This window comes from Strix uralensis, chromosome 2 (genome assembly GCF_047716275.1).
Source record: "Strix uralensis isolate ZFMK-TIS-50842 chromosome 2, bStrUra1, whole genome shotgun sequence".
Lineage (NCBI taxonomy): Eukaryota > Metazoa > Chordata > Aves > Strigiformes > Strigidae > Strix > Strix uralensis.
In genome coordinates, this window is record NC_133973.1 from 5020190 (window position 1) to 5048113 (window position 27924).

At 45.0% G+C, this 27924-nt stretch overlaps 1 protein-coding gene across 3 annotated transcripts; it reads left to right on the top strand.

The window, feature by feature from the left end:
• The first annotated feature begins 1264 nt into the window (after positions 1-1264).
• On the top strand, positions 1265-19719 carry MAB21L3 (mab-21 like 3). 3 transcript variants are annotated; one of them, XM_074860841.1, is made up of 8 exons: positions 1265-1325; positions 4488-4665; positions 6528-6668; positions 8772-8843; positions 11422-11713; positions 14563-14744; positions 15509-15703; positions 18534-19719. In XM_074860841.1, the coding sequence occupies exons 2-8, from the start codon at positions 4618-4620 to the stop codon at positions 18765-18767; spliced, it is 1164 nt and encodes a 387-aa protein (XP_074716942.1). In that variant the 5' UTR covers positions 1265-1325; positions 4488-4617; the 3' UTR covers positions 18768-19719. The 3 variants fall into 3 exon arrangements, with proteins under 3 accessions (XP_074716942.1, XP_074716941.1, XP_074716943.1); XM_074860842.1 differs by lacking the exon at positions 1265-1325 and adding an exon at positions 4295-4333; XM_074860840.1 differs by lacking the exon at positions 1265-1325 and having other exon boundaries at positions 4229-4665.
• The last annotated feature ends 8205 nt before the right edge of the window (positions 19720-27924 follow it).

Here is a 27924-nt window from a genome sequence, read left to right on the forward strand (position 1 = left end):
CTTCAGAATGTCCTGCATCCTCAGCTAGTGATCCTGGAGTGATCTCTTTCTTTGGAAATGCTACACTGCAGCCTGAAAAGATTCAGGTTGTAAATAATTTTGGGTTTCAAAACTCTTCCCAGGTTAAGAGAACTTGTTTCTAGCAAAAGCCATCTGCCTTTTTCTGATATGTCCAGTCTGGCTACAAATAGAAAAAAGGTAACAGGCTTGATAAACCACTGGAGCTGATCCAATGCTTAGTTTGGAAAGAATATAAATCTTTAACTTACTTGATATGAAGCGCAGGCTCAAGGCTAATGTGAGAACGTGTGGCAGTGAGAACGAGCAGCATAGGCATTTGGAGCATTTTTGAGCCTGCCAAGTATTGATCGGTGAGGGGTGGGAATGAGTGGAGAAGCATTTCAATTTGGCATCCATGTGTGATTCTGATGCTGTCACAGTGAATTAGCAGCACTTTCTTTTCCCTGTAGTCCATCCCAGGCTTTTGTCATTGAAGCATCCCCTTTGCCTGCATCTACTTGTTAAAAGACAAAGTGAAAAAAACCCAAATAAATTCACAGAACTTGTGCCCCCAAAAAGCCCGATGATGTTATGCTAGTATCGTCTGAATGGAGACTCTCAACAGTACTGAACCATCACTGCTAAAGACTGTTACAGCATAAATGTTATAGGGGATTCAAGCTACAATTACTCATTTTGTACAGTCGCTTAATCCACTAATGGGGAGGAATGGGGCAACAGTTTAAGAAGGCAAGAGAACTGTCAGAGATTATTAAATCTACTGGGATGATTTGTTTTGGTAGTCTCTCTTGACCGAAGTACATGCTTCAGCTAATGCAACAGACTTAATGCCTCTGGTAATTAGAGCAAGAAGTGATGGGTGGTCATTAGCAACTGCAAATTAAGGGTTGTATTTCATCTGGAAGGCAGCATCTTCAACGGGGCTTATTTGTTGCCACTGCAGATCATCTGTGAGTCACAAGTGGTACATTGGACTGACTCATTTGTGTGATTTAGTAGAGGCTTTTTAATACATGCTTACTGTTCCGTATGAGTAGTTTTTCTAAATAGTTGCCAAACAGAAAAAGGCACAATATTGGACTTCCCCATACAGTTAATGCTACTGCTTTTATTTACATGATGTTGGTGATTTTTTTGTTGTCGTTGTACAGCTCACAGTTCAAATTGTTTTTGATTGTAGGTTTGAAATATATTTGTCATATCTACGAAACTGAAGAGTGAGGAAAGGAAAGCCAGGCAAGCATGGAAAGCATCAGTAATTGGCAGCTTCAGAAGACAGAAGAGCCAATCTAATACCATTCAAGGTATATATTCACAGAATACTTTTATGTGGGTTTCACAGATCCACAATCATTCAGTTCTGGGTATTGCCAAAGACATGAATGAAGATGATATATATTCAGTATTTTTTCAGGTACTAGGAAATCCCTAAATCCTCATAGAAGAATACCCAATAAGCAATAAGCAAATGAAGATACAGGTACAAAGGAAATTAGCCACAAACTGAACTCCATTACAAGGTGCTATGAGGTGGGCACTGAAATAAAACAAATGGGGGGATATAATACAGCTGAATCATTTCAGATGAACTTACGCAGATCAGAAGGCAGGGAACTATGACTTGAGAAGACCAAGATATTGAAGCGTGGCTTGAAAATGCTTGAGAACAGCTGGATAAATCAATGGATGTTCATCGAGCAGAACTTGGGGGACTGTCTGTAGTAAGCTAGCTATGTTAAGTGATGCTGATAACCTCCTGAGGGACACCAAAGAGGGAAGGAACATTGCAGTGCCCTCAGCAAGAACTGTCCGAGAGTTTTTCTCCCTCTCAGAATAATGCCTAGACCCCAGTGGGGGCTTAAGTCCCTTTCAAAAATCAAAAGAAAAGGGTTCAGAGATGTCAGAAAGGTAGCCATTCTCAGCATGGATGGGGATCTCATGAGAAACAAGTGTACCTGGGGGATTTAATTTGTTAAATTAACAAAGCTCAAAAGCTCTTTACAGGCCTCAGATCCCTGATACCTGATGGATATGAGCTAGCTAGAACTGAAGAGACCTTTTCCGCTTACATCTTCATGTCATTGCCTGGCTTCAGAGGGATGCTTTGTATCTCCATGAAGCAGTTGTGAGCTTTTCCCATCCATGGCTGGGAGAGCTGGATGGGAACACATGGCCCTGGCTGATACTCTGTGGAGACACATTTCTGTGACAGGCCATGGCCTCTCCAGCTCAGGGAGTGTTAGCAGTGTGTAAGCTGCTTGAAAAGTAACAGTTAACAAACGTTCTCCTTCAAGGAACAAAATACACCTGGTCCTGGAGAAAGGAGAGTACAAGTGACAAGAGGGGTGTGTTTTCCTTCTGTGCTCAAAGAGTGAAGAACAAGAAATAGCCTTTCTTCACTCCCTCTTGCTGGTGTGCCTGGGGCATTAAGTTGTTGTAGGCTCAGAGGAAATGTTTGCTCAGGAGATTGTGTTTATTAGCCTTTGCAGCTTGGGTCTGTCTCGGGGTTTTCTCCATTTGTAATCTTACTTTCCTATAAAAGCACTGTCAAGATAGATGCTCCCTGAGAAGGACCAACCTGGAGCATGGGTTTGCTTCTGTAGTTTTTGGTGCTTAATTGGAGAAAAGGGAAAAAAAAAGAAAAAGGCAATCTAGAAATCCTGAGCTTTGAATGGGGTGAGCTGCAAAAGCCATGACTATTGGCTGAAGTTAGATGAAGGTTTCACTGCAACAACACTGCATCAGCTCAGCAGATCTCACTGGAGGAGCCTGGATTCCTCCCACTTTGGGTCTATGTCCTCTTTTATGTCTGCAGTAGTTCCTCTCTCTGCACTCCCCTTTCTCTGTATTCTTCCCTTCTGATGCAGGTTTTTCCCACACTAATATTCCCTCCTCGCACATGGCCATCCGCCTCTCCTTTTTCCCTGAGTTCTGTGCTATCTGGTCCTCATGTAACAAACCAGAGTCCTTGTGATGTCTGTTTTCCTCAGTGAGGTATCTGGAGTGTTGTCTTCTGTATCTACAGCCTGAAGGGGCACAAGGGAGTCAATGTTTTCGGGACACACTTTTATTGGAATCTGACCATTTAAAAGGCTCATTCTCCTCCCATGCAGACTCTGTTTGGACTTAATCCCATCCAACCTGCCCCTACAAGTCCTCCCTAACCTATTGTTCCACTCACCTTCTTTCAGAACTGCCTTTTAATCCGGCTTCCCTAGCAGAGCTCGCATACACTGCTAGCCCCTCAGGTGAGAGAGAGCCAGTAAGTCTTAACATGAGCAAGGATGAGGTATGGTTCTCTAAAAATCGTGGGGCTCATTTTTTTCAGTGCCCAACTCCCATGGAAGCTGGTTTGGGAAGTAAATGACTACATGTCTGTGTGAAGGAGTCCTCAAGTCCCTCAGAAAAAAGATGAGAGCAGATGCCTGGGAGGCACAGAGAAAGGTTTGGTTTGTAGACTCTGAGGAATCAGATGTCCTGCAGCTATTGATACTCCATGAATGGACTTAGTATTTGACTGTTAATAAGGAACATCATGCAGGATAACTAGCAACAGCAGTGGCTGCCCCGAAGTAGCACCCAGTGCCTACCCAAGTGCTGCCTTTTGCCAGCTGCTGTAGAGGTAATAAATCAGTCAAGGGATATCAAAGTTCAGTTTCCAGGGAGAAATAATGATTTTACTCAAAAGTGGAGTGTGCCTTCCTTAATAAGGGACGCTTAGCAGCATGGGGTCTCATCTCTATACTCTGTCACTTCCCTCCATGTGCTGATGTACCCTTTTTTCTAAAAGCTACCAAGCCTCACTGGATCAATGAGGCCTGATCAATTGTTTTTCCCTCTGAATTATCCATATGGGGTTGTTAGCTGAGCTGCTGGCAGAAAACGAGAGACAGCTTTCTGTCTGTTTACTGTAAAGAAAGCAAAGCAAACTACAGGAGGGGACAGGCTGCAGGATATTTACTGTCAATACAGCCGGAGAGAGAGAGGCGATACAAGGAGCGGGGAGGAGAGGGGAGCAGAGGCTGCAGACTACAACTCAAATGAATGATCTAAGTGTAAAAGTACCCATGCAGTTTCAGACGGGAAGTGGGTGGATTGAAGTCAACAAGGGATAACTGACAGTGTTTAACAAATGCTTTAGTGAAGGGCTAGCGAGGCAGGGAAGTACTTGTGGCACACGGGATAATAATGCTGTGCACAAGCATACTGAATCTGCAGCGCAATCTGAAAAATGCTTCCACATCTGCCCTGAGACAGAGCAGTAGCTGGGATATTTTTGTGTGTGCCTGCATGCAAGACCCACCATTTAAAAGTAATAAGATGAACAATAATGCCTGAACTTTGAAAATAATAATTGGAGCTAGTTTTCCAAAGTAGCTGGATGTCACCATTGTAACTCAGACCAGAAAAAAAAAAAAAAAAATAGGCATACTTCCTTGCTTCTCTCTCCTCTTCTTCATCCACAGAGGAATTAGGTGACCTGAGCTTCAAAGGGCAAGAAGACTTTGAGCAGCTCTCTCTGAGTCTACTTCCAGAGGCAGGTGAACGAGTGAAGAGTGAATTCACACTTTAGAGAGCAGAGAAGACCATCTTGCCATGAAACCATTCACAGATGAAGATGTAGAATTCTACATCCAGAGCAAGGTAAGGCTTTATCTGTCCAGATTTTCTGTCTCCCACACTAGGTGTTGATTCTGAAGGGTGCCAAACTTGACAGTTAGTTGCTCGCCTGCTGTCTTCGTTTCGGAGACAAGATTGGGTGAAGTTTCATGAGAACTGTATTTCTAATGAGATTTCTAGGTTTCTGTTGCAGAATGTTGTCAGGGATCTCAGCTGGTAGCCTAATTTTTCAAGGTGTTTGTCCTCTTCTTCTTCAGATGTCCTGAATTTTTGCTCCTGATCTGGAATTCCAGATGTGACACTAGCTGTAATTGCCAGCATTTAATCTAAGGAAAGGTCCTTCCCTCTCTCCCTGTCCAGTGGTCTTGGCTTGAGAGAAACAAGACTGAAATCACACCAGGCACTGTCTCTAAGAAAGATGCATGTAGGAACTAGAGAGAGAGAGACAGATATTGTTAGAATTCACCCATCGGTCTGTCACCTCAGCTAAGGATACGTCTCTATATACCATGATTAAAATAACATGTCTCATTAGCACATGCAGGCTGGAACCACATTTTCTATTTTATGAGATATTCCAGCACTTGATTTTTTTTTCCCACTATGAAATGAAGTAAATCAGAATAAAATCATCAATGAAACAATGCTGTTTAATAAAAGTAACTGTGAGCCATAACATTTTTTAAAGCTGAAATGTTTCATCACAGTACTTAGCTAGATCCTATTTTATAGTCTGCTTTCCCCAACACAATGCAGGACACCAAAGTGAAAAATAATTTCAAAATGGAAAACTGTAAGGCCTTCTTTTCTGTAAAGGTTGAAATATTCTAGTACCATGAAGGGGCTCCTAAGAAAGGTTTATTTTCTCTATGGAAATGTTTTGGTGACATATAGGTGTATTTCTGTGAGAACTTTCATTTTCAGCCATGCATTGTTGTGCACTCTGTAGTTCTGGATAAGTAATGAGGAATATGTTCACGAACTTTGTTAACAGTAGCTGAATCCCGAATCTCCTTCTCACTTTGGTAAATGTCTAAGGATCTTTGGGAAATATTTAAATGTCCTTTACTAACATGGTTCCTTCATGTTCCTCCAGTTGAATTTCCTTGTTTGGATTTTGACCATTCCCTTATGCTCCATTTATTTTTAGTTGTATGTGAAGGTTCAGGTTCATCTTATATTCTTCTGAGTTGTCCATCCTTCACCTCAGTCCTTCCAAGACTCAGACCTTCCATTGAAATAATTTTCAATAAATAATTATGCTACTACTGCTTGAATTGAAGAACTATCCACCAAGTTACACGAACACTTAGTCACCAGTAGAACCAGCTTTGAAAAGATACTTTCTCACCATCTAGGAGTAGACTCTCATCTGTACTTCAGATATGAAGACAGTATGGATACTTTTAACATATAATGTTAACATATAACATCTAAATGCTGCCACATACACCTGCAACCTGACTAATGCACAGAGTATCTGTAGTTCTGGAAGTCTTGTCAGCTCTTGGAATGAAATATATCCTGGCTCTGAGAATAGCTGGTATATGCAGGGGAATACCTGGGTATTCTGCATCAGATGGATAAAGAATGAGACTGTTGATGGCAAATTTATAACTCTTTCCCTTCCATCCAATGGTATTGGCGTGGAAATGCCAATTAATGCTCAACCATCTTTAGTATTGGCCTGTCGGTGTTTACCAGCTGGTGTTTACCAGCTCTGTCTCATGGTAAGTTGGTTGTAACACACAGGGAATGATGAGTTTTGTTCCCAGTGCAGCACAGGCACAAATGTTTCAGGATGCTTTACGCCGATTGCCTGTTTCCCACTGGAGTCAAAGGCTGCAGTTACCTGTAATATGAAGTGTCTGTCTTGGAACTGACAGGTGGAACGGCGAAATTATTTGGTTTCCAAAGCAGTAGAGGAGGTGCAGACTATCATCCAGGAACTGACTGCAGAAATCAGCTATAAAGCCACGCGGTTCCAGGCTATCTCCAACTCTGGCATTCACAATGAGAATTTTAAGGTATGAACAAGAGCTCTAATATACTCTCTGGCAGCTTGTAGGTAATCAGTAGGTGATTTCTCCATTGTGTAAGTGTTTGTATGAGCAGGTACCTCACCCAAACCACCACAGACGATGCATTGACTGTGGAAGTTCTAGTGACTGCCTGGGTCATAGGGACTTGCTCACAGACATCTTACAACTAGAGGAGCACCAGAGAGGGCCGGGTAAATCAGGCAGAGCCTCTTTTTACAGCTGCTGCTTTCACGAAGAGCATCTATTGCCAGAGCTGTCAATCTGCAAGCAGAAGCCAAAGCTCTTTGGGAGACAGAAAGAAAAACTTGTACAGCAGTAACATAAGAAGAAAAAAAATGCTCATGCCTTCATGAGCTATGACTCATATTTTTCACAGGTGGAAAACCTTTCAACTCACTAAAAAAAGAAAAAAAACCCCAAAATCCTTCTTCCTCTATGAACATTAGAAAGCTCCTTCAGAAACATATGGGTCTTTTCTTGGTCATGGATTGGAACTTCTTTTTTACTGGGAAGAAGTATGCTTATTAGCGGGAGAAGTTAAATGCCTCCCCATTTTAGACCATCAAATACCAAAATAATAATGTCCTGTCCCAGCTGTGACAGGAGAACACTGGTTATTTCCTAAGTGTCTACTTAACACAAGAACAACTAGTGTAAGGATCTAAGAAACAATCATAGCAATGGCAACTTCAGATGAAAATGATCTTTTTCATCTGAACTAGTTTACATACTCTGGCTATGTCAACCCTTAGACTAAAATGCAGCCAGTTACAGATCAAAACACAGCAAATATGTAAAAGCATGAGGCAACTTTTGCAGTTGTCTAGGATCAAAAGGGAAGAACTCTGTGTGTATCAAGCTGCTAGAAGGGTATGGAGGTGGAGGCAGAATGTAGTCATCCAGTCTGAAATGTGGCTATTGCTCTGGGGATAAACACATTCAGATTTATATCTTTTCTGGAATTCCGCATATCCCAGGGCGTCTTGCCAATAGGAATGACCACAGTGATGTAAAACGGTGCCACATCCCAGTCCACGTGTTCCTCAGTGCCATAGTCTGCCATCCACCTCTTATACTGGAACAAACCTGCTTGGCTAATGAGGTCTGACAGGACCAGGGTCAGGGTAACATTGCTGTTCTGGAAAACAAAGCAGAACAAAACGAAGGCATTTATTCTGAGCAGTAATTTAGTATTACGGGAGGCTGATCTGAACAACTTCTGCTTAAAAGAAATCCTCAAAATGTATTTTCTTTAAAAGTGGCAGATTTGTTACTCATACTTAACTGAAGCCAGTGCTATAAATCTGTGGAATTCACACCAGGAGGGCCTGGCTAACTTTGTCCTGTAGATATGGGGCAGCAAAGAATGGGTTAATAAGAAAATTTTTTTTGGCTTCGGCTGTTCTGCTTCCAAAAAATAGAATCTTTAATATAATTGCTGACATAACCTAGAGGAGAGTTGTGTCAAGGGAAAGCCAATGTATTGACTATTCTGTGTTTAATTTTGCAAGATCTTTTTTCTGTCAATTAAATTTACAGTGACTTTTCAAAACTTTAAGCTTCTGGATAAAAGGAATTAATTTAACATGGTGAGGGGTCTAGATTTGTTGAGAAGCTACAAGCCTCCTTCTAAATATGCAGGGCTGGCTGGGGAATATGTAAGAAAAGCCTTTAGATATTCGATGCTTTTCTGTAACCCAGGGGACAAAAAATCAAAATCTTTAATAAAAAATTTGAAGTAAAATTCAGATGGACAAAATGGAATATTTTCTTTTTAAAATTTTTAAGTGTTTGTTTTAGTTGTGGCCCACCCTTTTTGCAGCTGTCAGCTGTGCAGGGCTGATGCAAAAGCTGTGGATGCTTCAGGAGGGTGTAATGAGCAGGTTAGCGTCCACGGTAATTGCTAGTACAGCGCTGCCCAATAGCATTGCCAAGTGTTTAACTCTGCAATCATGGCAGGCAGGGGGGCATTTTCCTTTCACAGATAGACTCGAAGGAAGCTTGCAGCTTTGCTCTGTGAATGAATGACCTGGCACATGCTTTCTCTCTGTTCTGTGTACTTCTTGTTTTCCTTTCTGCTTCTCTCAGGACCAGCCAGCTTTACTGGCCAAGTGGTCAGCTATGCTTCGGGGGAAGCGCCCGTTCCACCCGTCCATCCAGGTACAAAGCCTTCCTGCCAGCGGGTGCCTGCTGGTCCCTGGGCCTGCTTCCTCCTCGCCCACCCTCTTCTCCAGACAACTTCACCCACCTAACCAATCCTCCCATGACTATTTCATCCTTTCAGCAAGAGACTTGCTTTTTTGCTCAAAGCGTGAATATTTTATTTCTAACCTAATGCTTCCGCCTCCCTGGGATATCCTGGCCAGGATAGCAAGAATGAGGTCGTATTTAATTTTCCCAGCATACTGCAGGCAGGTTTTTAATACAGCAGAATTGTCCATAAGTTACACACCCCAGAATTGGAGGCTCTTTTGTAAGCCTGTGACTTGCTGGGGCCCATGGTCTGCCTATGGTGTGTAAGACCATCATGTGACAGAGCATAGGTGTGGGTCTGGGATTTGTTTAGGCCAAGAGGCCACCAGAGGCCCAGCTTTACAGTGCCATTGCCAGCCTTGTGATTTCTGGTGTTTCTTGGTAAGCCCTGGGTAGAGGAGCCTTGTGACTTGTATTTGAAGTCGTGTAACACCTGCAGCTCTTCCCTTTAAAATCTGTTGGGTGCCAGCACATGCAAGTCAGCATCTTGGTATGGGAAGGAATGGCTGTTTATCTGCAAATGTGGCCAAGGCAGGGAGGTGAGCAGTAAGTGCATGACAGACATTGTATTTTTTCCTTATGGAGCCTGGCACTTCATTCCTGAGCTGCTCACAGGATTTCTCAGCCCCACCAAACCTAACTTGTGCAGGTCAGCTTGGTCTGCGATGTCATCCTTCCAGTATTGTCCTGCCTTTAGATGGTTTTATATTTGACAGAACAAGGGCTTCCTGGAGTTTCCTTTGCCATTTCTGTGCTTCTTGCTGGCCATTTTTTGTATTTCAAATCTCTTGTCAGGGAGCAGAGGAGACCGGCTGCTCCCTGTGAGAAAGGGAGCTGGGAGGTGAGCATGACAAGATGGCAGCACCTGCCCCATGGTCGGTGAGTGAGGCAGATCTAGGGAGGGCAGCTGGGCTCAACTGAGTCTGGCTCATCAGGCAAGCCTGTGCTTATAAGGCAGGTCTGAGGTCAAGCCAGGAGCACTCATTGGGGCCAGGATCAGGCCCAGTGATGGTAACCAGAGACAGATGCAGGCTACTGCTTGCCAGGCAAGTCCATAGTGGCCACGTAGGTCTGAGGTCAGGCTGGGAAAGCAGTCTGGAGGTAGCACAGCAAGGTCTATGGCCAGGCACAGGCATAGCTGTCGCACTGCTGGAGACCAGCACTCCTACCATATAGCCTGACACTGAGCTGAAATGGGGGTCCCAGGCTCAGGGGCAGAAGGTGTGGGTAGAAGCCCCAGAAAGGCTGCTCAGGGCCATCAAATCCTGTTAGTGCCCTCAGGACTCTGGCACCTCTGCAGTAATACTTTAAATCAGCTGAGCTACCAGGAAGGCCACCAGAATGTTTTGGATTATTACAGGGGCATTTCATTCACCTCGAGGTAACCACCTTGCAGCAACAGCTGTCATTTCACATCCTGCTTGTGCAACACCTTCACCTTATTAATGCCAATGTCAGTTAGACTTGGTAGCAAATGGAGTTGAAAAGCTTCTGTGTCAACACGGTAAAAGTCTGAAGGAGTCTGAATGCTCTCTCTGAATACCTGGAGCCACGATCACCAAATGCTTCCAAACTAGTGTTTGGAGATGTCTGGCTGTGCCCTGGGCCAGTAGAACATATTTGTGTCACATTATTCGCTCTGCAAATACTGGTTCAGCATTGGTTTCATTGGAAAATAGTAATTCCCAAAGTGAGGCCAATTATTGTCTTGCAAACCAGCCTGCTGGTGGATTTGTTATCCACCCGTTACCGTTTCCATCCTTACACTGTTTCTGGCATCTGCTCAGCAGGAGATGCAGTTTCATGCAGTACAGCTGGCCAAGACCTAGGTTTATTTCTGAGAGTGCCACTGCCTCTGTAGGCTCAGGCATGTCACTTGCCTCATGTCTCTGTCTCTTAAAGGACAGTTATGCAGAGTGAAACACTTATAAAATGAATGAGCCATAGCCTTATTTTACTAATGTCTGTAGAGGACTTTGAAAGAGGTCAGAAAAGTGCCCTTTTGGCCATAGTTATTACTACTATTGAGCTCTAGGCTTATCTCTAGTAACTGTTCTGAGGTAATAACTTGCACTATTTTGTTTCCCTTTGCTGGATCTCAAAACATGCTTTCTGATGCTTTCCTGCTCTTTAGAAGCTGCTAGTTATCACATCTCATGCAATTGTAGACTAGAAATAACAAGGGATGGGGGAAACCGTGGCAGGTGTGTTGGCAAATCAGTCAGTGCACTCTTGTCTTCCATGGGCCATGGCTGTCACATCAGAGTCCTTCTAAGACAATTTTCCTTTAGTCTGTGTATCTCCAAAGTAACCTTCAGACAGGCACGGAACAGGTTCTGGCTGTATTCAATTGCTCCCATCATACCATGGCTTTTCCTTCTCTCCAAAGCCCAGTTTTACCTATTACTTCCTTAACCCTCTTTTCATAGTTCAGGCTCATGGATCTGCCCTTGTCTCCTCTCTCAATCTCTCTGCACTCTCCTAGGTCTTAGCACCCAGCCAATTCCTCATCACAGTCCCTCTGCGTGGCCTGACCGGGTACAGGGAATGCCAGCTACGGCACTGGCGTTACTACACCGTGCAGGGAGCCAAGCTCCTCTCCTCCGTGCGGGACCCTGAGGAATTCCATCAATGGCTAGAGGTGGAGCAGTTCTCAAAAAGCCTTCAGCAGTGGCATGAAACGGACGTGAACATCGAAGGTGATCTGGTTCCAGCCAAAGTCCTTATCGTCTTCCGGGAGCTGGTGGAGAAGTCGATTATCTCCTGTAACCTCTCCAGTGAGTTTAGTGCGGACAGGTATAAGGGGAACTGGCTGTCTTCTGCAGCTGATAGAGGGAAACCATCACACACATGAAGTGTTTGTTTGGCTCACATGATCAGAAGTTAAGAAACTGCAAACCCCTCCAAAATCAAGGAACCTTTAGCCCATTACAGTGATGCACATAGACCTGCATGGAAGATAGAATTAAATAGTCCTTGGGCTCTTCATAACCAAGATGTTGCTTCTTTCTTAGGAATTTGGGTAGGGTATCCAGCAACATCACCCTCACAGTTCAACCGAGATGCAACCCAGATTTTCAGAACATTTAGGAATTTGGGAAAATTTTTTTGTACAACGGGATCTGCAATATATCTGGACTATCAAGGAAGATAGCACAGGAAAATTGGATATAGGGAAGGTGCATAAGTCAGAGGAGAAAGTGCTTGAAGATGTGTATAGGGCAGATAATGCTCTGAGGAAACCTTAGCTGCCCATAGCTTTCCATGCTGAGGTGATGGGAACTAAGTAGAAGGACTTGTACTTAAGCAAAGTCTGTTGGACAAGTCCTCTTTTCCCCAGCCTCCAGGCTACTCCAGTCCTGTTCAGCAGAACTGGACTTGGGAAGTTTGCTTTCAGCAGTGGTGCTGATCCCTCTGTGAGCAATCCAAAGTGCCTGTTTATTTCCTGTGGCTATTTATACTGGAACTGCTGATCACTGACCTAACACAATCAGTGGTGCATGCAACAGGCCTTCATAGCTGCAACAGCTGTAGCAAGATGCTGCCTAAACAGTGATCGTCATGCTTAATTCTTAGCATCCTAGAGGCATGTTATAGACTTCAGCTAATGACCCCTCAGCTTGGTCCAAGCTAAACAGTCTGTGTCACTCTTTTCACATTAAGATACCATGACACAATCAAATCCAGACTGTGGTGCCTCTTCTCACAGCATGTTTTCAGGATGACTGTACCCATCAGCAGCCTGATATGGGCCTTCTGTATTCCAGAGAAATAGGAGGCATTTCCACTCACCTGATTGTACTCTGAATTTTAGTCACATGAGAAAACATGTTAAAGTCAAGCCCAGCTAGATCATTGCATTCTTCCAGGAAATATTTCTTATGCTAGAAATGGAAAGATTGATGGGGATGAAATTTCACCGTTGAGGCTCACAGAAAAGACCAGATGGAATGGGCTTGCATCTGAGGGTTTACTTATGTGAAAGTCATTATCTTGAAGTGAAAACCTGCCATTGTGTCTAGCGCTAGTACATCAAGTTGTTGAGCCGGGAGAGGTACTTCCAAGGGAACCAGGGAGGGATGTTTGGGCTCATAACTCTGATGCCTTTTTTGTAAGGCCAGCTGGGAGGAGACTGCCACAGAGGATATGAGCTAAGATGAAGTCAGAAGGAGCAATTACCATATTTGTTCATTTCTTTGAAGAATGAACTTCCTTCACCCCACAGTACTACTAAAGTTACAGAAAATTTTCCCTGATTTCATTGCTTCCCTATTTTTTACTTCTTTGAGTACCATCAAAACCAGAGTTTTTAAGGTGTCTCACTTTTCATTGTCAGAAAAATAGGTAGCGCAGTTGCAATGCTTTTGGAAATGCCATGAATGTATTTACATGCTGATGCAGCAGTTGCTCTAATGCTTTTCAGCTGCTAGGGATTGCTGCTGAGGGCTTGGGAGCAGTACAGCTCCTGTTTTGGTGCCAGGCTTGGCTCAGTAGGGAAATAACATGGAGATTTTACTGAGGGTTATAAAGTTCTGGTTGGGATGGACTCCGCTATTTGCAAGGTAATTCACCCCTGTGCTTCCTGGAGGAGACGCTAAATTACTATTGGGAGTAGGCAGATATTTCCTCTGTGAGGGTAGATGATGTTCATCACTGTCCCTTCAAGTCTGTTGTGTGGGCTCCTTGTGGAATTGCTCCTTAGCCCATGCCAGCCAAAATGAGGTGAGTTAACACACTGCTATTTAACCAGCTTATGGTAATCTGCCCTGTCTTTTACTTCAGTGGGTTAGAGCATGATCACGCAACTGGCTCAACTGGCAAAGTTGAAGAGATCCTGCCAGAATAACAGGAAAGCTGGGGCCAGAAAGTTCTTCCATGAACACAGCTGGACCAACATGAAACTTCTCACCAAGTCCAATAGTTGCAGCTTTCATTCCTTTCTGCTCTCTTAAAGCATGTTGTTCCTGGAGATGAGCCACTCTTCTTTCACTGAGGAAACTTCTTTCCTCCAAATCACTGCAGAACTAACTCTTTTTGGCACTCAGCAGTCCCAGTGAGGCAAGCCGTTAGCCCTTTTTCTGTGAGTGTTCTGCACAACAGGCCATAAATTCTGGCATTGTCTTCTGTGTGAGTGCATCTCCAGAAACAAAACTTCAGGATACCCCACAAAACATTCTGAATGACCAGCAAGGGTAAATCATTTGGTCTGATCACAGGTTCTCTGAAGGAATAAGGAGATCTTTAGATATGAAGTGTTCATCAGGTTCCCTCTAATCTGCAGTGATCTCCTTGTTGTACTGTACCATTAGAAATGTTAGGTTGCACCACTTGTCTATTTGTATTTTTAAGAAGCTGGTCCTAGGATCTAAGAGGACCCACAGAGAAAAACAAAGGCAAGGTAATTCAGTGTAAACTTGAGAACTTAGTTTTTCCTTCATCTTCTCCCTGTTCTCATTTCCGAGGGTATATTAAGATGATAAGTTTTTTTCTTGTATTCTGCTTATGGCACTGAAGAGAAAGTGTTAAGACAGAACAACAGAACTGCAAGGCCCTAGACAGCCCTTTGCTTGGCCTGTGGGAAAGGACCTTTTCCTCTTTATTATCATCTCCTGATATTCCTTCACAGGTAAAGTGACGTTGCTGGAGAGTTTCAGCTCAGTGGTCCGGGTGGCTGTGGAGACGTCAGAATTCCAGGTCGAGGTGGAGCTGGTCCCTGCTGTGGAGATTCCAACTTGCTGGCCCGAGAAAGCCCGGTGGCCTCGCTGCCTTAAGCGTTGGCCTTCCCAGGAAAAAGTGCAGTGCATCAAGGTGAACAGTATAAAAAGCACTATTAACTCTGTGCCCGAATTTACCTCACAGGTGGCTGGCAATCCTGACAATGGTTTCCCATCTGAAGGACTGCAAGGCAGGCAATGGCATGGTTGGAAGGTGTATTCTCTAGAGAAGTGATATTTCAAAGCATTCTGTTAGATTTTATTGGGATTTTTTCCCCTCTCATGAAAGAAGAAATGAGTCAACTCTTTATTGCATGAATCTCTGGCACACAGCTCTGCCTGGGTAGCTCAGTGCTGATGTGCATCATTCTTGCTGTTCTGCTCTGTTTCACGTAAGCCTTCTGCAAATGGGCCACTGTCTTGCAGTTTTCCCTCTGGCCTATCTTTCCCTACAAAGCTCGTGGCTGGATTCTGGCACTCCAGCTCAGCTGCTATATTCCTACAGGTCCATTTATGCCTTCCAGACCTGTTCCCCTCTCGTGCATGACCTGCTGCTCCATGGCAAAATGCCTGCAGAGCTGTGCCTCTGCTTTAGTAGCACTGCTGGTACTGCACCTGGTGGCTCTAGAGCTGGATCTCCTGGGAGTAATTGATGGCAGCCCAGGAGGAAGCAAAACAAATTGCACAGTCATTTGACTAGGAATTAGGATGGGAGCATGACCCACGTTTGCTGCCTCTGCTAATCCCCTTTAGAATACACTTTGAGAGATGTCACACATCCTTTTTGTAACATCTCTTCTGTGTTGCTCAGAGAAGTTTGCCTCTGATCTGGTGTCACACTTCCCCTTTTGTCCACAGTCGCTTGGTTTCGACCTTTTGGCCCGTTCCAATTATCACTGGCAGCTGTGCTTCTCCCGTGCTGAGCATATGCTCATGGAAGGACTTGATGAAGATGGTGGTTGTCGCATGAAGTGCTTCGGGGTCATGAGACAGATGAAGGAAGATGTCTGGTGTGCTGGAAATAAGCCTGTCATCACAGCTTACCACCTTCAGGTAGGCATCACCATGATACCAAGATACAGTCTCAGTATCTGTTGCAGGTGCTTCCATCCAGTAATGTCAAAATATCATGGCATAAATCACTGTAGCATCTATGTAACTTCTAAAGTAACTGTCAAAACTGCAGTACCATTTCCTTGCTTTACAGTGGCAAGAAGTTCAGTAAATATGTTCCAAACTTCAACAAGAAGCTAAAGCCTGTAGAAACGTTATGATTGCAGCAACATAAATAATGTTAAGAGTTGAGGCTCCTGCTCTGTTTTGACTTCACGTAAGCATTGTAATACTGTCGTTAACTGCACAGTTACCTCCTGCTTTTTTACTACCCCAGACATCCATATCCATCTATCTGTTTGGAGGAAAACTGTGCATTTGTCTTTGTGGATGTGCACCAAACAAAGGTCTCTTAGGTGAGCATAATTTCATGAATGAGGTGCAAACTGACAGTTCTGGTGGTGTTTCACCTGGGGTGGAAAGGGAAGAAAGAGGTAAAGACATGGTAGCATCCTCCCTGGACGTACTTCAGGGTTCAAGGTGGCTTCAAACAACATTTGTGAAGACGAGACAGAAGGCTCTGCTATGACTGTGTCCCCACATCTGACAGCTGCAGACACTGATGGACCACAGGCAGCACCATTTACCAGACAGTAGAGCAGTACTGTTTTCTGAGCCTTCATCCTCCTGGAGCTGCCAAGCAGAGGCTGTTCTCTCACTCTGAAGCCTCAAGCCATCAGGCTCCCACAATAGTTACTGATCTTTTGGTGTCCAAAACCAATGCCAAGACTTCTCCTAAAGAAAAGGTTGCGACCATCAAATGCTATTATAGTCATGGGACTAATCTAAGTCAAGACAGGGTCAAAAAAGAGTTGATGGGGCTGGTTATAGCTTAGCAGAATGCAAAATTTCTCAGTGCCTGTAAGAACAACCTGGTGCAAAAATGGTCATAGAAAGGAGAAAGTGGAAAATCATTTAACCATTAGTAATGATCTCTTTCTCTGGCTCAAGGAGAAGAGGTGCAGGAAGTGCTATTGCATGGCCTCTTGATCAAGATAGAAAGCTCTTTAGAAGCTCTTCAGTTCTTTACTGTAACTGTACTTCAGGCTTTTACTGCAAGAGAGGATTGGTTTACCAGAGGGAAGGAATGCTTCAACAGTACTTACATTAAAAAAGGGGGAAAAAAAAAAAAAAAAAAGAGAAAGAAACCAGCAGTTGAGAAAGCAGCAGCTGAGCAGAGGCTTAGTGTTCAGTTTTTTCACTTACTAGGCTTCCACTGTCTGAGGCATCTAACAATTATGACTAAACAAGACTCCACATAAAGAAGGCCCTGTATGACAGAGGAACTCCTTCCCCCAGAAGTTGTGAAAGACTTAGAGGACTGAGTAAGCACCCTCATTACGCTTACCTCCATAGGAATGAAGGTTAAGATCAGGAAGTCCGAAAAGACCTAGGTATAATTTGAAAGCCAACTCTCTGCCTCCAGTAGACAGCTGGCAGTTAGGGACATTTCAGTAAATGCTGGGGATAGATCACTTGTTTGGCACCTGACTGGAAGAGCAGCACTATTTTCCTTGCCTCCAGAAACTTCATTGCAATCGCTGCCCATGGATCTTGCTGAAGTGTGATGAAAGGTAAGTCTCCAAGGAGTACACCTCACAAACTTACATCTTTAATTTCTCACTGTGTCTTTTGTTCCCTGGCAACATAAAAGAAAACGTCTTTGGTTATTTGAGCCATGAACAAAAAATTATTCGCATTTGAAAAGTTGTCTGAGAAGAAATTCCTCAGCATTGCAACTACTGCAATGTCTACTGGAGGAAAAAACCAAACCAGGCAATCCAGAATAGCGTGGCTTATTTTGATGAAATTCTACCTGTGAAGAAACAGAGGAGCTGAAGGTTGTAGTTCAGCCTCATCTCATAGAATCTGTGGGTCTCTTTTTGGGTTACCAAATCTGCAAAATAAGACTGGGATTCTAAGGAACTTAGCAGAATTATTGAACCAAGATGAGTGACTTTGTACTTTTAAAACTGGTTTCAGGTTGACCAAGGCAGTCAGTATGGCTTTTTGGTACAATAAGTGTAAGTACCTCCAGAAAATTCTTCTCAGTCATAGGAAATTCTGTAAAAATGCAACATGGGTAACATAAAAATAATACTGTAAGAGCAATAATCATATGCGTTTCATTATTTTAACTAGGGATTTGTCAAATGTAAAATCACATAAAATAAACTTGGGGGAATAGAACATAGTACATGCTGTTAGTATCACGTGTCAGAAAAACACAGGCTGCACTTGACCAGAAAGCATGCCCTGCACCTGCAAGAGTTGCTTGGAAAATCTGTTTGGGATGCAGATCTGTGTGCGTCTTCACTACAAATACAGCTGAAGCTAACAAATAATTATGTTAATCTGGTTATTCTTCTCTCCCTCCTTGCACCTACTGGCTCCTACACTTGTATAACAGGCCATTTTCTCCAGCTGAAAATGCCTGGCATTTCTACAGAGGCTCCCGCTGGAGGATGGCAAATAAGCTAAGATCATTTTAGCAAGACCATTTTCCTTGGGCTCCTGCTGCAGTCAATGGAGTGGGGCTCCTCTGGGGAGAGATCCTAACCAGGCATGTCAGAGTGGCTCTGCCTGATCCCCAGAGGAGGCTTTAGTTGTGATCCCTCCATCGCAGGAATGTTAACGCAGGGAGATAGCAGTGCATGTCTCTGATTTCCAAGACTGTCAGCCATTTACCAGCACTAAAACTGCCTTAGTAAGCTGTATGAGCCCTCGACAGAACCTCTAACACCTCTTCTCTCCCATCTGCTTCTTGCAGACAGTGCTATTCTGGACGTGTGAAAAATACCCACGCACCAAGGATTGGCGCTGCTTCCCCGAAGCCTTTCTGAGGCTGGTACAGAAACTGCACAAGTGTGTAAGCCAGCACTTCCTCAAGCATTACTTTGTCAAGAATACCAATCTGCTCAAATATGCCAACACCAGTGACCTGGACCTGGTGGCCAGCAAGATCTCAGTCTTCTTGGAGAACCCTGTCTTCTGCCTGGACTAAGGCAGGAAAAGATCTCCTCGCCCAACCCTGAGCCGATCCTCCACCTCCTCTCCCAACCTGGGATTGTTCTTCGTGTCCTTCCAGTAGATGTTGCAGCTGGCTTTGTAAGACAGTTGGCACATGCAGCGTGAAAGAGAAGTGTCAAGCTGGCAGCAGTGGGCGGTGAAAACTGATGGGAGGTATCGCTTGATGCCCAGCTGATCTAATTTGCTTTCAACAGCGACAGCCTGCCTGGGAGCTACAGCCAGTGAAACCCAACTTTCTGTGTCAGTCAGAGCAGGCAACTGCCTTATTCTCTGTCTCTAGTCTTGTGGCACCAAAGCAGAAAGATGGTGCAAAGAAGTCTTGCTCTGCTGCCTACTGGCTGTGTAACCTAGCACATGTATTGTTGCTGCCTCCCCGCTTCTCACAAGGACAGCAGGTTCAATTCCCTGCTTACCTTGCAGGCCAGCTCTGCGGAGAGGAACATTTCTGAGGTGTACTGAAGCTGGAAGCTTTCTCAGAGGCACTTTGATGCCTCCATCTCCAATTAAATGGGATCCTGCTCCAGCACGAAGATAACCATGCTGCTAGTGTTGAATAGCTCAAGGCAAGCTAGAGAAGCAACGGTGGTTTTTGCTGCCTCCTTGGTTTTCTCTCCTTCACTTCCATTTTTCTTCCAGTCGCTTCAAATATGTTTTCTTCATGTTTGCCTTTGCCAGTTGTGTTAGTGCCATACAACCAGGGGGCTTTGCCAGAGCAGATTTCACTCCCACCCCTGGCTTCATCCAGCAGGCTGGAGGAGGAGCAGGTCTTTCCTTAGTTGTTAGCACCCACGTATTTTTGGGTGGTGTACAGAAGGAGAATATTTTTCAAAGGCTGCTAGCTCCAAAACCCCCAGCGCTTTTAATATTATGGATGTTTAAAAAGAAAATCAGTTTTAGTGTTTTGAAAGAACAGAGTTCTAGAAAGAGTATAGAGGATGTTGGTTTTAATGTTATTAAATCACTGAAAATAAACCAAAGTGGGCTTTTTTTTTTTTTTTTTTCCTTACACCTGTGCAGGAAAGTAAATAAATGTGTCCTTTGCCAAGGGAGGTAGCAGAGAGAGGATTTGCAGCCCATACTCCAGGGAGCTGCTGCAGTGGATGGCCTGCAAGATGACCATCTGTGGCAGAGCATCTCCCCCTTGTGTCAAATTGTAGCCTAACCATGCATCTTCAGCACAGCCTCTGCTTTCTGGCTTAATTTTGTATGCTGGAGTATGTTCACAAGACGATGGGACCAGATGGGATTCACCCGGAGTACTAAAGGAGCTGGCGGGTGTTACGGCAGGACCCCTCTCGACCATCTACCAAAGGTCGTGGCAGTCTGGGGAGGTCCCCGCGGACTGGGAGGAATAATAAAGGAATAACAAGGGCGTGAGGGAAGACCTGGGAAACCGCAGGTCTGCTAGTCTAACCTCAGTTCCTGGAAAAACTGTGGAGAAGATTATACTGGGTGCTATTGGAAGGCATTTCATCAATCATCAGGCACAGTCAACATGGGTTCACAAAGGGGAAGTCCTGTTTAACTAATTTGATATCCTTCTACAATAAGGTCACCGGAAAGGCAGTAGATGAAGTTTTTCTGGATTTTACTAAGGCTTTTGATACTGTCCGTCACAACATCCTTCCGGACAAGTTGTCCAGCTGTGGGATGAGCAGGTTCATGGTGCGGTGGGCGAAGAACTGGCAGAAGGGCAGAGCTCAGAGGGTTGTAGTGAATGGGGCCACATCTGGCTGGAGACCGGTCACCAGGCGTGTTCCTCAGGGCTCAGTTCTAGGGCCAGTTCTGTTCAGTGATCTGGATGCAGGAGCTGCATGCACCGTTAGCAAGTTTGCTGATGATACCAAACTGGAAGGTGCTGTTGACTCTCTTGAGGTACAAGGTGCCTTGCAGAGGGATCTAGATAGATTGGAGCACTGGGCTATGGTTAATGGGATGAATTTAACAAGAACAAATGCCGGATTCTGCACCTGGGAGGAGTAACGCCGGGCACAAGCGTAAACTGGGAGAGGAGTGGCTGGAGAGCAGCCCTGCAGAAAGGGGTCTGGGGGTGCGGGTCGGCAGCAGGCTCAGTGTGGGTCAGCAGCCTGCCCTGGCAGCCCAGAGGGCAAACCGCATCCCGGGGGGGCATCAAACACGGCACGGCCAGCCGGCAAAAGAGGTGACTGTCCCGCTGTACTCAGCGTTGGTGCGGCCAACCCTGGAGTGCTGGGTGCAGTTCTGGGCCCCACAGCTGAAGAAGGATGTGAAGGTCCTTGAATGTGTCCGGAGGAGGGCAACCAAGCTGGTGGAAGTGAGGAGTGGCCAAGGGCTTTGGGCTTGTCTAGTTGGGAGAGAAGGAGGCTGAGGGGCGACCTCATTGCTCTCTGCAGCTTCCTGGGGAGGAGAAGTGGAGAGGGAGGTGCTGAGCTCTCCTGCCTGGGATCCAGCGATAGGACATGTGGGAATGGCTCAAAGCTGCACCAGAGGAGGTTTAGACTGGACATTAGGCAGCATTTCTTTACCAAGAGGGTCAGATACTGGAGCAGGCTTCCTGGAGAGGTGGTCGATGCCCCAAGCCTGTCGGTGTTTGAGGCATTTGGACAATGCCCTTAATAACATGCTTTAACTTGGTCAGCCCTGAAGTGGTCAGGCAGTTGGACTAGATGATCATTGTAGGTCCCTTCCAAATGAAATAGTTCTATTCTATTCACTTCCTCATCCTTCACCCAAGTATAGGAGGACACTTTCTTCTACAGTTAATTCTTTAGCAGAGAAGATATGGGTCAGGCAGGATCCCAACTGTGTGGTCATTCTTGTACTGGTCTCACTGTGTGCAGACCTGACCCTACCATGAAACTGGCACCCTCTTTGCTCAGGACCTGGGAATACCCTCCAGGTAGCCTCTCCACAGGGGTAACCGCTTTGTGTGGAACTGTTTTGAACAGGTAACTTCTCCTGCTAAACCTTTGTTCTCTGGGCTCATTTCTAAATGGGGCCCAAGTGGCAGTTTCGTAATGACACACACACACCTCCAGTTAAAGTGTGGCTTTCCTGTTTGCAGTGAGCAGAGCTGTTTCCGTAAAGAGCAAAGAGATGCTAATCTGCCGAGCAGAATCAGGCAGCTGTGACTATGAAGTACTGTCTCCTGTTTCGTTTTGGTTGTCTTGTGGTTGAAGGCCTAGCTTCTGAAGTTGGAGGAGGGCAAAAGCGGTTTGAAAGGACAGTAGAAAATGTTCGGGGCTCTTTATCTCAAGTTCGATATTTTACTGCTCTGATGCATGATCTGTTTGGGATTTAGTTGTGGCTGTTGAAGAATTTTTCTCCCTTTGTAGCCAGGGGGAAAAGCATTTCAGTGGTGGTATCTTAACTTAGCTGCAGCTGCGTATCAGAGTCCTCAGTTGCTGCAGTTCACAGCCTGCTGTGAAACGAAATCGTGGGCATGCACCGTGTGCTGCGGAGCCACGAGGTGGAAGGTACTGCTGCCCTGCCAGGGCAAAGCCAGCAAATAAGCACAGAATGATGGAGTCCTGCTTTGAGCCAACTCTGTTCATTTTTTCCTCTCTTTTCTTGTTGATACACAGGCAAATGCATCAGCTAGCATATGCTGCCACAGGAAATATCATCGTGACCATATAAAACTAAAGGTCTGCCCTGGAAGGTACGTTGCTACTGACCCCAAAGGCACAGGAACCATCCCCAGCTTTTTCTACAGACATGACACAGCTGGCTACTAGCAAAGGGTGAGGGAAAAGGCTTTGAAGGAAGAACTTACATGTTCATTGAAGTGGCGGAATACAAGAAATTATTTCATCTCAGAGATAGGTGGGGGGTATACTACATCCTATCTTCATCATCTCATGCAGGTCTGGTTGGGTGTGTGTGGGTTTCTTCTGAGGCAGTTTTTTGTGGTGCTGGGAGAGTTGTGCAGGAGGTCTCTGATAAAAAACCTTGCCAAATGTACTTGTTGCATTTCTTATCACAGTAAATTTTCTGCAAATAGGTTTTCACTTACACATCCAACCTGATTGCAAAATCATGCCCTTATCCCAAGGTTTTCCTCAAAAAAAAGGATATCACATTGTGTTTTGGCTACAGAATGAGTTTTATGTTTCATATTTTTAATTTTTCTTTTAAAAAAGTGAGCATCTTGAAAAATACAGACTTTCTTGAAGTATGTTAAATTTAATCAAAAGCTCTATCTTTTTTCAGAGCACCTGGAAGGAACGATGGTTCTCCCTCTCTTTTTAACTGCTTTCATGGGTATTTGCTCTATCAAGGAAGGAAGGAGAATTCTTGACTTTCATAATTTATGGTTGGTCATGACTTTTTGCTTTCTCTCCTTAACTGAATTACCATCTTTAAAACAAGAAGGGGCAAACAGTGGCCAAAAGGGAACTGTCTTGCAGGCACGTGAAGGACAGCACTCAAGAACAACATAAATTCCCAAAGCATTCACATAAGCAAAAGAGGGAGAAATTAAAATGCGTATTTGTGATAAGACATGTGTTTACAGCAATCCTCTCCTCAGCAGATATGAAACAGCAGCTCTGAGAGAATTTTGGCTGACTCATGGCCGAGTTCTTAGCCACTGGTCTTTGCGCAAGGCGATGGCACTCAGGCTTAGTGCTAACTGAGGGTGTTTTTCAAGGCACTTGAAAGGTAACTTGCTCAAGGTAGCTTGTTGCTAGGTGCTGGCTGGGTGGGAGAGGTGTGTGTGATCCTCACTGTCGTGCCATGTGCTGGAGCCTTAACTGGGACGAGAGATGCTGAGATGGCTCGTGGTGGGTGCTCAGGGCCTCCTTACAGCGACGGGGCATTCCCGGCCCTTAACGGACACCATTGCTCCATCTGTCAGAAACTTCAATTTGAAACGTGTTGCTCTGTTACCATATAAAAACCCTAAAAAACTCGTGATGTTTTAGTTCTTCTACATTATGTGCCTTTAAGTCACTAGAGGGCAATGTCTCTCTCAACACACACACACCGATCGGGGATTTCACTTGCTCTTAAAAATCAGCATCTTCTTAGTTATCATTGAACTGAGATAAGCGAACTCGATTAATGTAATGATAAATTCTATTGCCAAAAAGGAGAGAAGGAAAGAGACCATGGGAGAACTTTCTAATAAATAGCAAGACTCTGGTAAAAAGTCTCTAAACTCCGGGAACAACTCCAAGAGCCAGGATATGGATTTATTGCTTTCTGCAGCAAAAGATGGGCTTGCAGTAATTCCCAACAGGCTTGGCTTGGGGAGAGTATTGACAAGCAAAGTGAAGGCAGGGTTCTGGGAAGGAGGGAACTTGCGGGAACAGCCACCACCCTGCTCCATCAGAGCACATGTCCTGCCCTCTCTCTCCATGGGGCTGGGCCACAGGCCCACTGAGAAGGCAACGTAACCATAACTCCCATGTGTGCCTACCTCCCAGCCACCTCTGCCTCCCTCTTTTTCTCCTTCTGCCCCCCCCCAAGAGAGATTTTCTCTAGATGGGTTCTCTCATGCCACCCATTTGGCTCTGGTGGGAATGGTCATTTCTGAGTGCACATCGTCTTGCCTTAATGTCACAGGACCCAGGTGTACACAGAAGCCATTACAGACCATCTACATCCCCTCCTTATGCTTCATCTTTAGTCTGGAGTGATGCCCAGTAATGAAGTTAGAGTACCTTGCAAACTGTTTCCAGTGGGAGCAGCTCAGCCCCTCTGTGCAAAACTGGGACATGGACAGGCTAATTCTGCCTTCACACTAAATGTTTTTCTCCCTACCAAGGCTAGGATTGCTGCTTTTGAGGATAAACATCTTTTTTATTATTATTTCTGCCCCATCCAGCACTCTCATCTGACACTCTTGCAATGTCACATGAGAGAGTAACACAGCACCAATGCTCAAAAGATTGGTAAGAGATCCTGCTCACCCTATCAGGCCAACCTTTGCCGTTGCCACAGGAGGTGTATGGTGACCTTGACCTCTTTGGGGTCTGACTTCTCTGGCAGGAGGAAGATGCGCAGTCTCAAAGAAAATTAAACAGCTCCAGGTAGCAAATGTATTTTAGCCTGTTCTGACCCAAGCTGTTGAAGCACAAAGAAACGGAGGATGCTTTTCTCATGACACAGGTATTTGTTAGTTCTGCTCCAAGCAATACCTTTGAAAGAAATGACAGGATCAGAGCCTGGCTTTGAAAGCATCTCCTGGATGGGTGATGAGGAATGCGCAGACGCTACCAAGACCAGGCCTGTGGAGAATGCAGAACGTATTTTGCACAGGAAAGATTCTTTAATTTGCCCTTAGCATCCTCACAAAATAGAAATTACAAGGAAATGCATCAAGGAAAGAATTAATCAGATTGAAAGGCTTTGTAGTAATTAGAAAAAAGAATGGCATCTTCTCAGGCTCCCCTGGGAGGTGGTAATTACCAGCTGCACAACTGTGGCTTGTGCAACTTAAAGTTTTCAGGATTAAAAAGCCAAATATCTTCTTGTTTCTTTTCTTAGAGAAGCCACTCTTGGAATCAGACAGCTACACAGGCCAACAGCTCAAAGAAATATGCATCGAACCTCCGTTGGCCTGGCAGGGCACCACTTTACAGGTGGGGTGGTCCAGAGCCTGATCCTAAGCCACGGCCCAGTTGCATCTGGCCCATCGCTTTTTTGCTGCTGCTGCCTTGGAGGAGATGGGTGCCATTTGTTATCCAGCAACCCAAACAGCCTTCTGCTGGCAGCCTTAGACCCATCTGCATCCCAGCAGCAAAGGCCAGGTCATAGCCCCTTCTGGTGCTGGTATTGTCACTGATGCAGCTGGGGGACCTGAGGGGCAAGGTTGCATGTGCAGTAACTCAAGGGGGCTAAGTAACGCTTTCCAGGGAAGGAGTTTTATTAATTCAAGAGAGCTTATGAAAGTCTAGTTCCAAGCTAGTAACGAATGAAAAAAGAAAACACAGCTCAGGGAAATAAAAAAATGGTTCGCAAAAAGAATTTTTTAGGAAATGAACATCAAGTGATGAAATCCTGTGATCCTGTTTTAAAAAGGCAAGGACACAGGGCTAGGAGGGATTTTACCAGCCACCAAATCCACCCACTGTTCTTTCTGGTCCTTTCCCCTGAATGAATAGAGAACTGTTTCAAAGGTAGTTACATTGCCCCTGGCTCCTCGGGCAGGCAGGCTGTTTTGGACCCACACAGATCATTAGGAGTTTTCTTTGAACTTTCAGTCTAAAAGTGTTCACAGCCAGCGTTGTCCAGTTTTGTGCCAGTACAGACTCACGCTGCTGTTCTCCCTCTGTAGCGTTTGCTGTCCATGCAACCATCACAAGGGTAATCATAAGATACCTTGACTTTAGCTGAGCATGACTGGATATACTAAACTCTTTGGTTTCTTTTTCTTGATAAAACCTCTGTTCCAGTCCTGCTCTGCATCTTTTCCAAGTGTAATTCATCTCAGCATGATTAACCAGGGTGGTTTGCAGCGTTCCAGATGGGGTCTCATCAGTGCCTCCTGTAACGGCACATCACATAGATAGTACTAATCCTTGCAGCACATTCCCTATGCTGAAGAGGAAAGCACACCCAAGGGTCAAGTTCCCTTAAAAAATAACTGCAACTTCAAAGGAGGAGCGACTATCGTCAATTATTTCCTTTGCCAAACCAGGTTAGGCCGGTTGAAAGGCTTGCCATGGTCCGCTTGTCTTGGAAGTGAACCGAATTCCCAAGGCTGTGAGCCAACAGATCCATCATCTCAGTGAGACCCGAGCTCAGGCCAGAATCAATGAGTCTGTTTCAGCCTGTTCCTCTCTGCCTTCCCCAGACGACAGCCAGCTCTGGGCTGTGTTTCTCCCCCACTTCTTCCCCTCAAATCGGTGGTAGACACCATCCCTCCTTGTAACACAAATCCGGCTTTTTACCACTAAGCTGAAGAGTTTGGCTGTTTTCTAGCTGTGTCATTAAAATACCATAGACTGGAGAGGCAACAGATCAGTGACCAGAGCTAATAGCAGCAAAAAGGATTAAATGAACAATAGGTCTTGAGCGTAATTTATGAATGCCATTAGCTGCTGAGAGGGAATTACGTTATGGCTGCAGTTCTGAGGGGGAAGGGTGGGTCTTATCTAGTCAGGAAGAAAAAAAAAATGTGTCTGAATGCATTTGGATTAACAAACAACGATATCGATTCGCCATGTGATATGTCTCAGGCTGTTATGTTTAGATCAGATGTAATAACATCTGAACAAAGACAAACTGCATTTTCTCTACCTTGCATTCAGACCCCCATGGCCAGCAAACATCGTGTTTGTATGTCAGGGCTGCTGGTTGCACAGCATCTTCTACCCTGACTGATAAAGCATGGTTTGCCACCAAAACTCTTGCAGAAAGGCATGTTTTTTTCTCTGAGAGGCATGACATTAGTTGTATGAGTTTCCTTACAGCCTGTGTATCATGTCCCAGGGATGGGACTGAGCAAGCAATGCCTTTGTTTGCAGTATCTCCTCTGCCTTTCATTTGATAGCCAACATGGTATCTCATTAAACTGCTTGGCAGCTGGGACCATTTGTTATAGTGTGATATGAAGGATCATAATCAGATTAAACCTCGGGATCATATTGTGGAGGGAGAGATTAGACTGGAGAATAAAGAGAAAGTTTAATTTTGTGTGACAATGCAGAGTTGCCTCTACTTGGGGTGACGAGGGGGGTAGAAAATAATTGCAGAGGCTCAAGCTGTGGAGGATTTCTCTCGCAGGCTCCTTGCTCAGTTTTGAGCGGGAGGGTTCTAGCACCCGCTTTGAAATATGGGGTAGCTCTGCAGCCACCAGCCCCTCCCCGGGTTGGTTCAGTCTGCTCTGCTTCCCAAATGAGGGCTTGAACTGAGGGCTTGCACGTGGAAGGAAAACCCAGGGGGTGTAAATGATGCCAGAAGCCAAAGCTGCGTGTGCGCTGAAGCGTGGTACTTCTGGGAGGGGGATGCCCTTGGCACTAGCCACTTAATTCTCATTATCTCTGTGCTGGAGGCCCGGGTCCTTGAGCTGAACTGCTATTCCCCAGCTCCTTCCCACTCCAGTACATTTAGCACAGTGTCGTTTGAGTCCTTCAGCAGTCTGAGGGCAGGAGACACCCTCCAAAAGTCAACAGGAGCCCTGCAGTGTGAATATACCAGCTAGG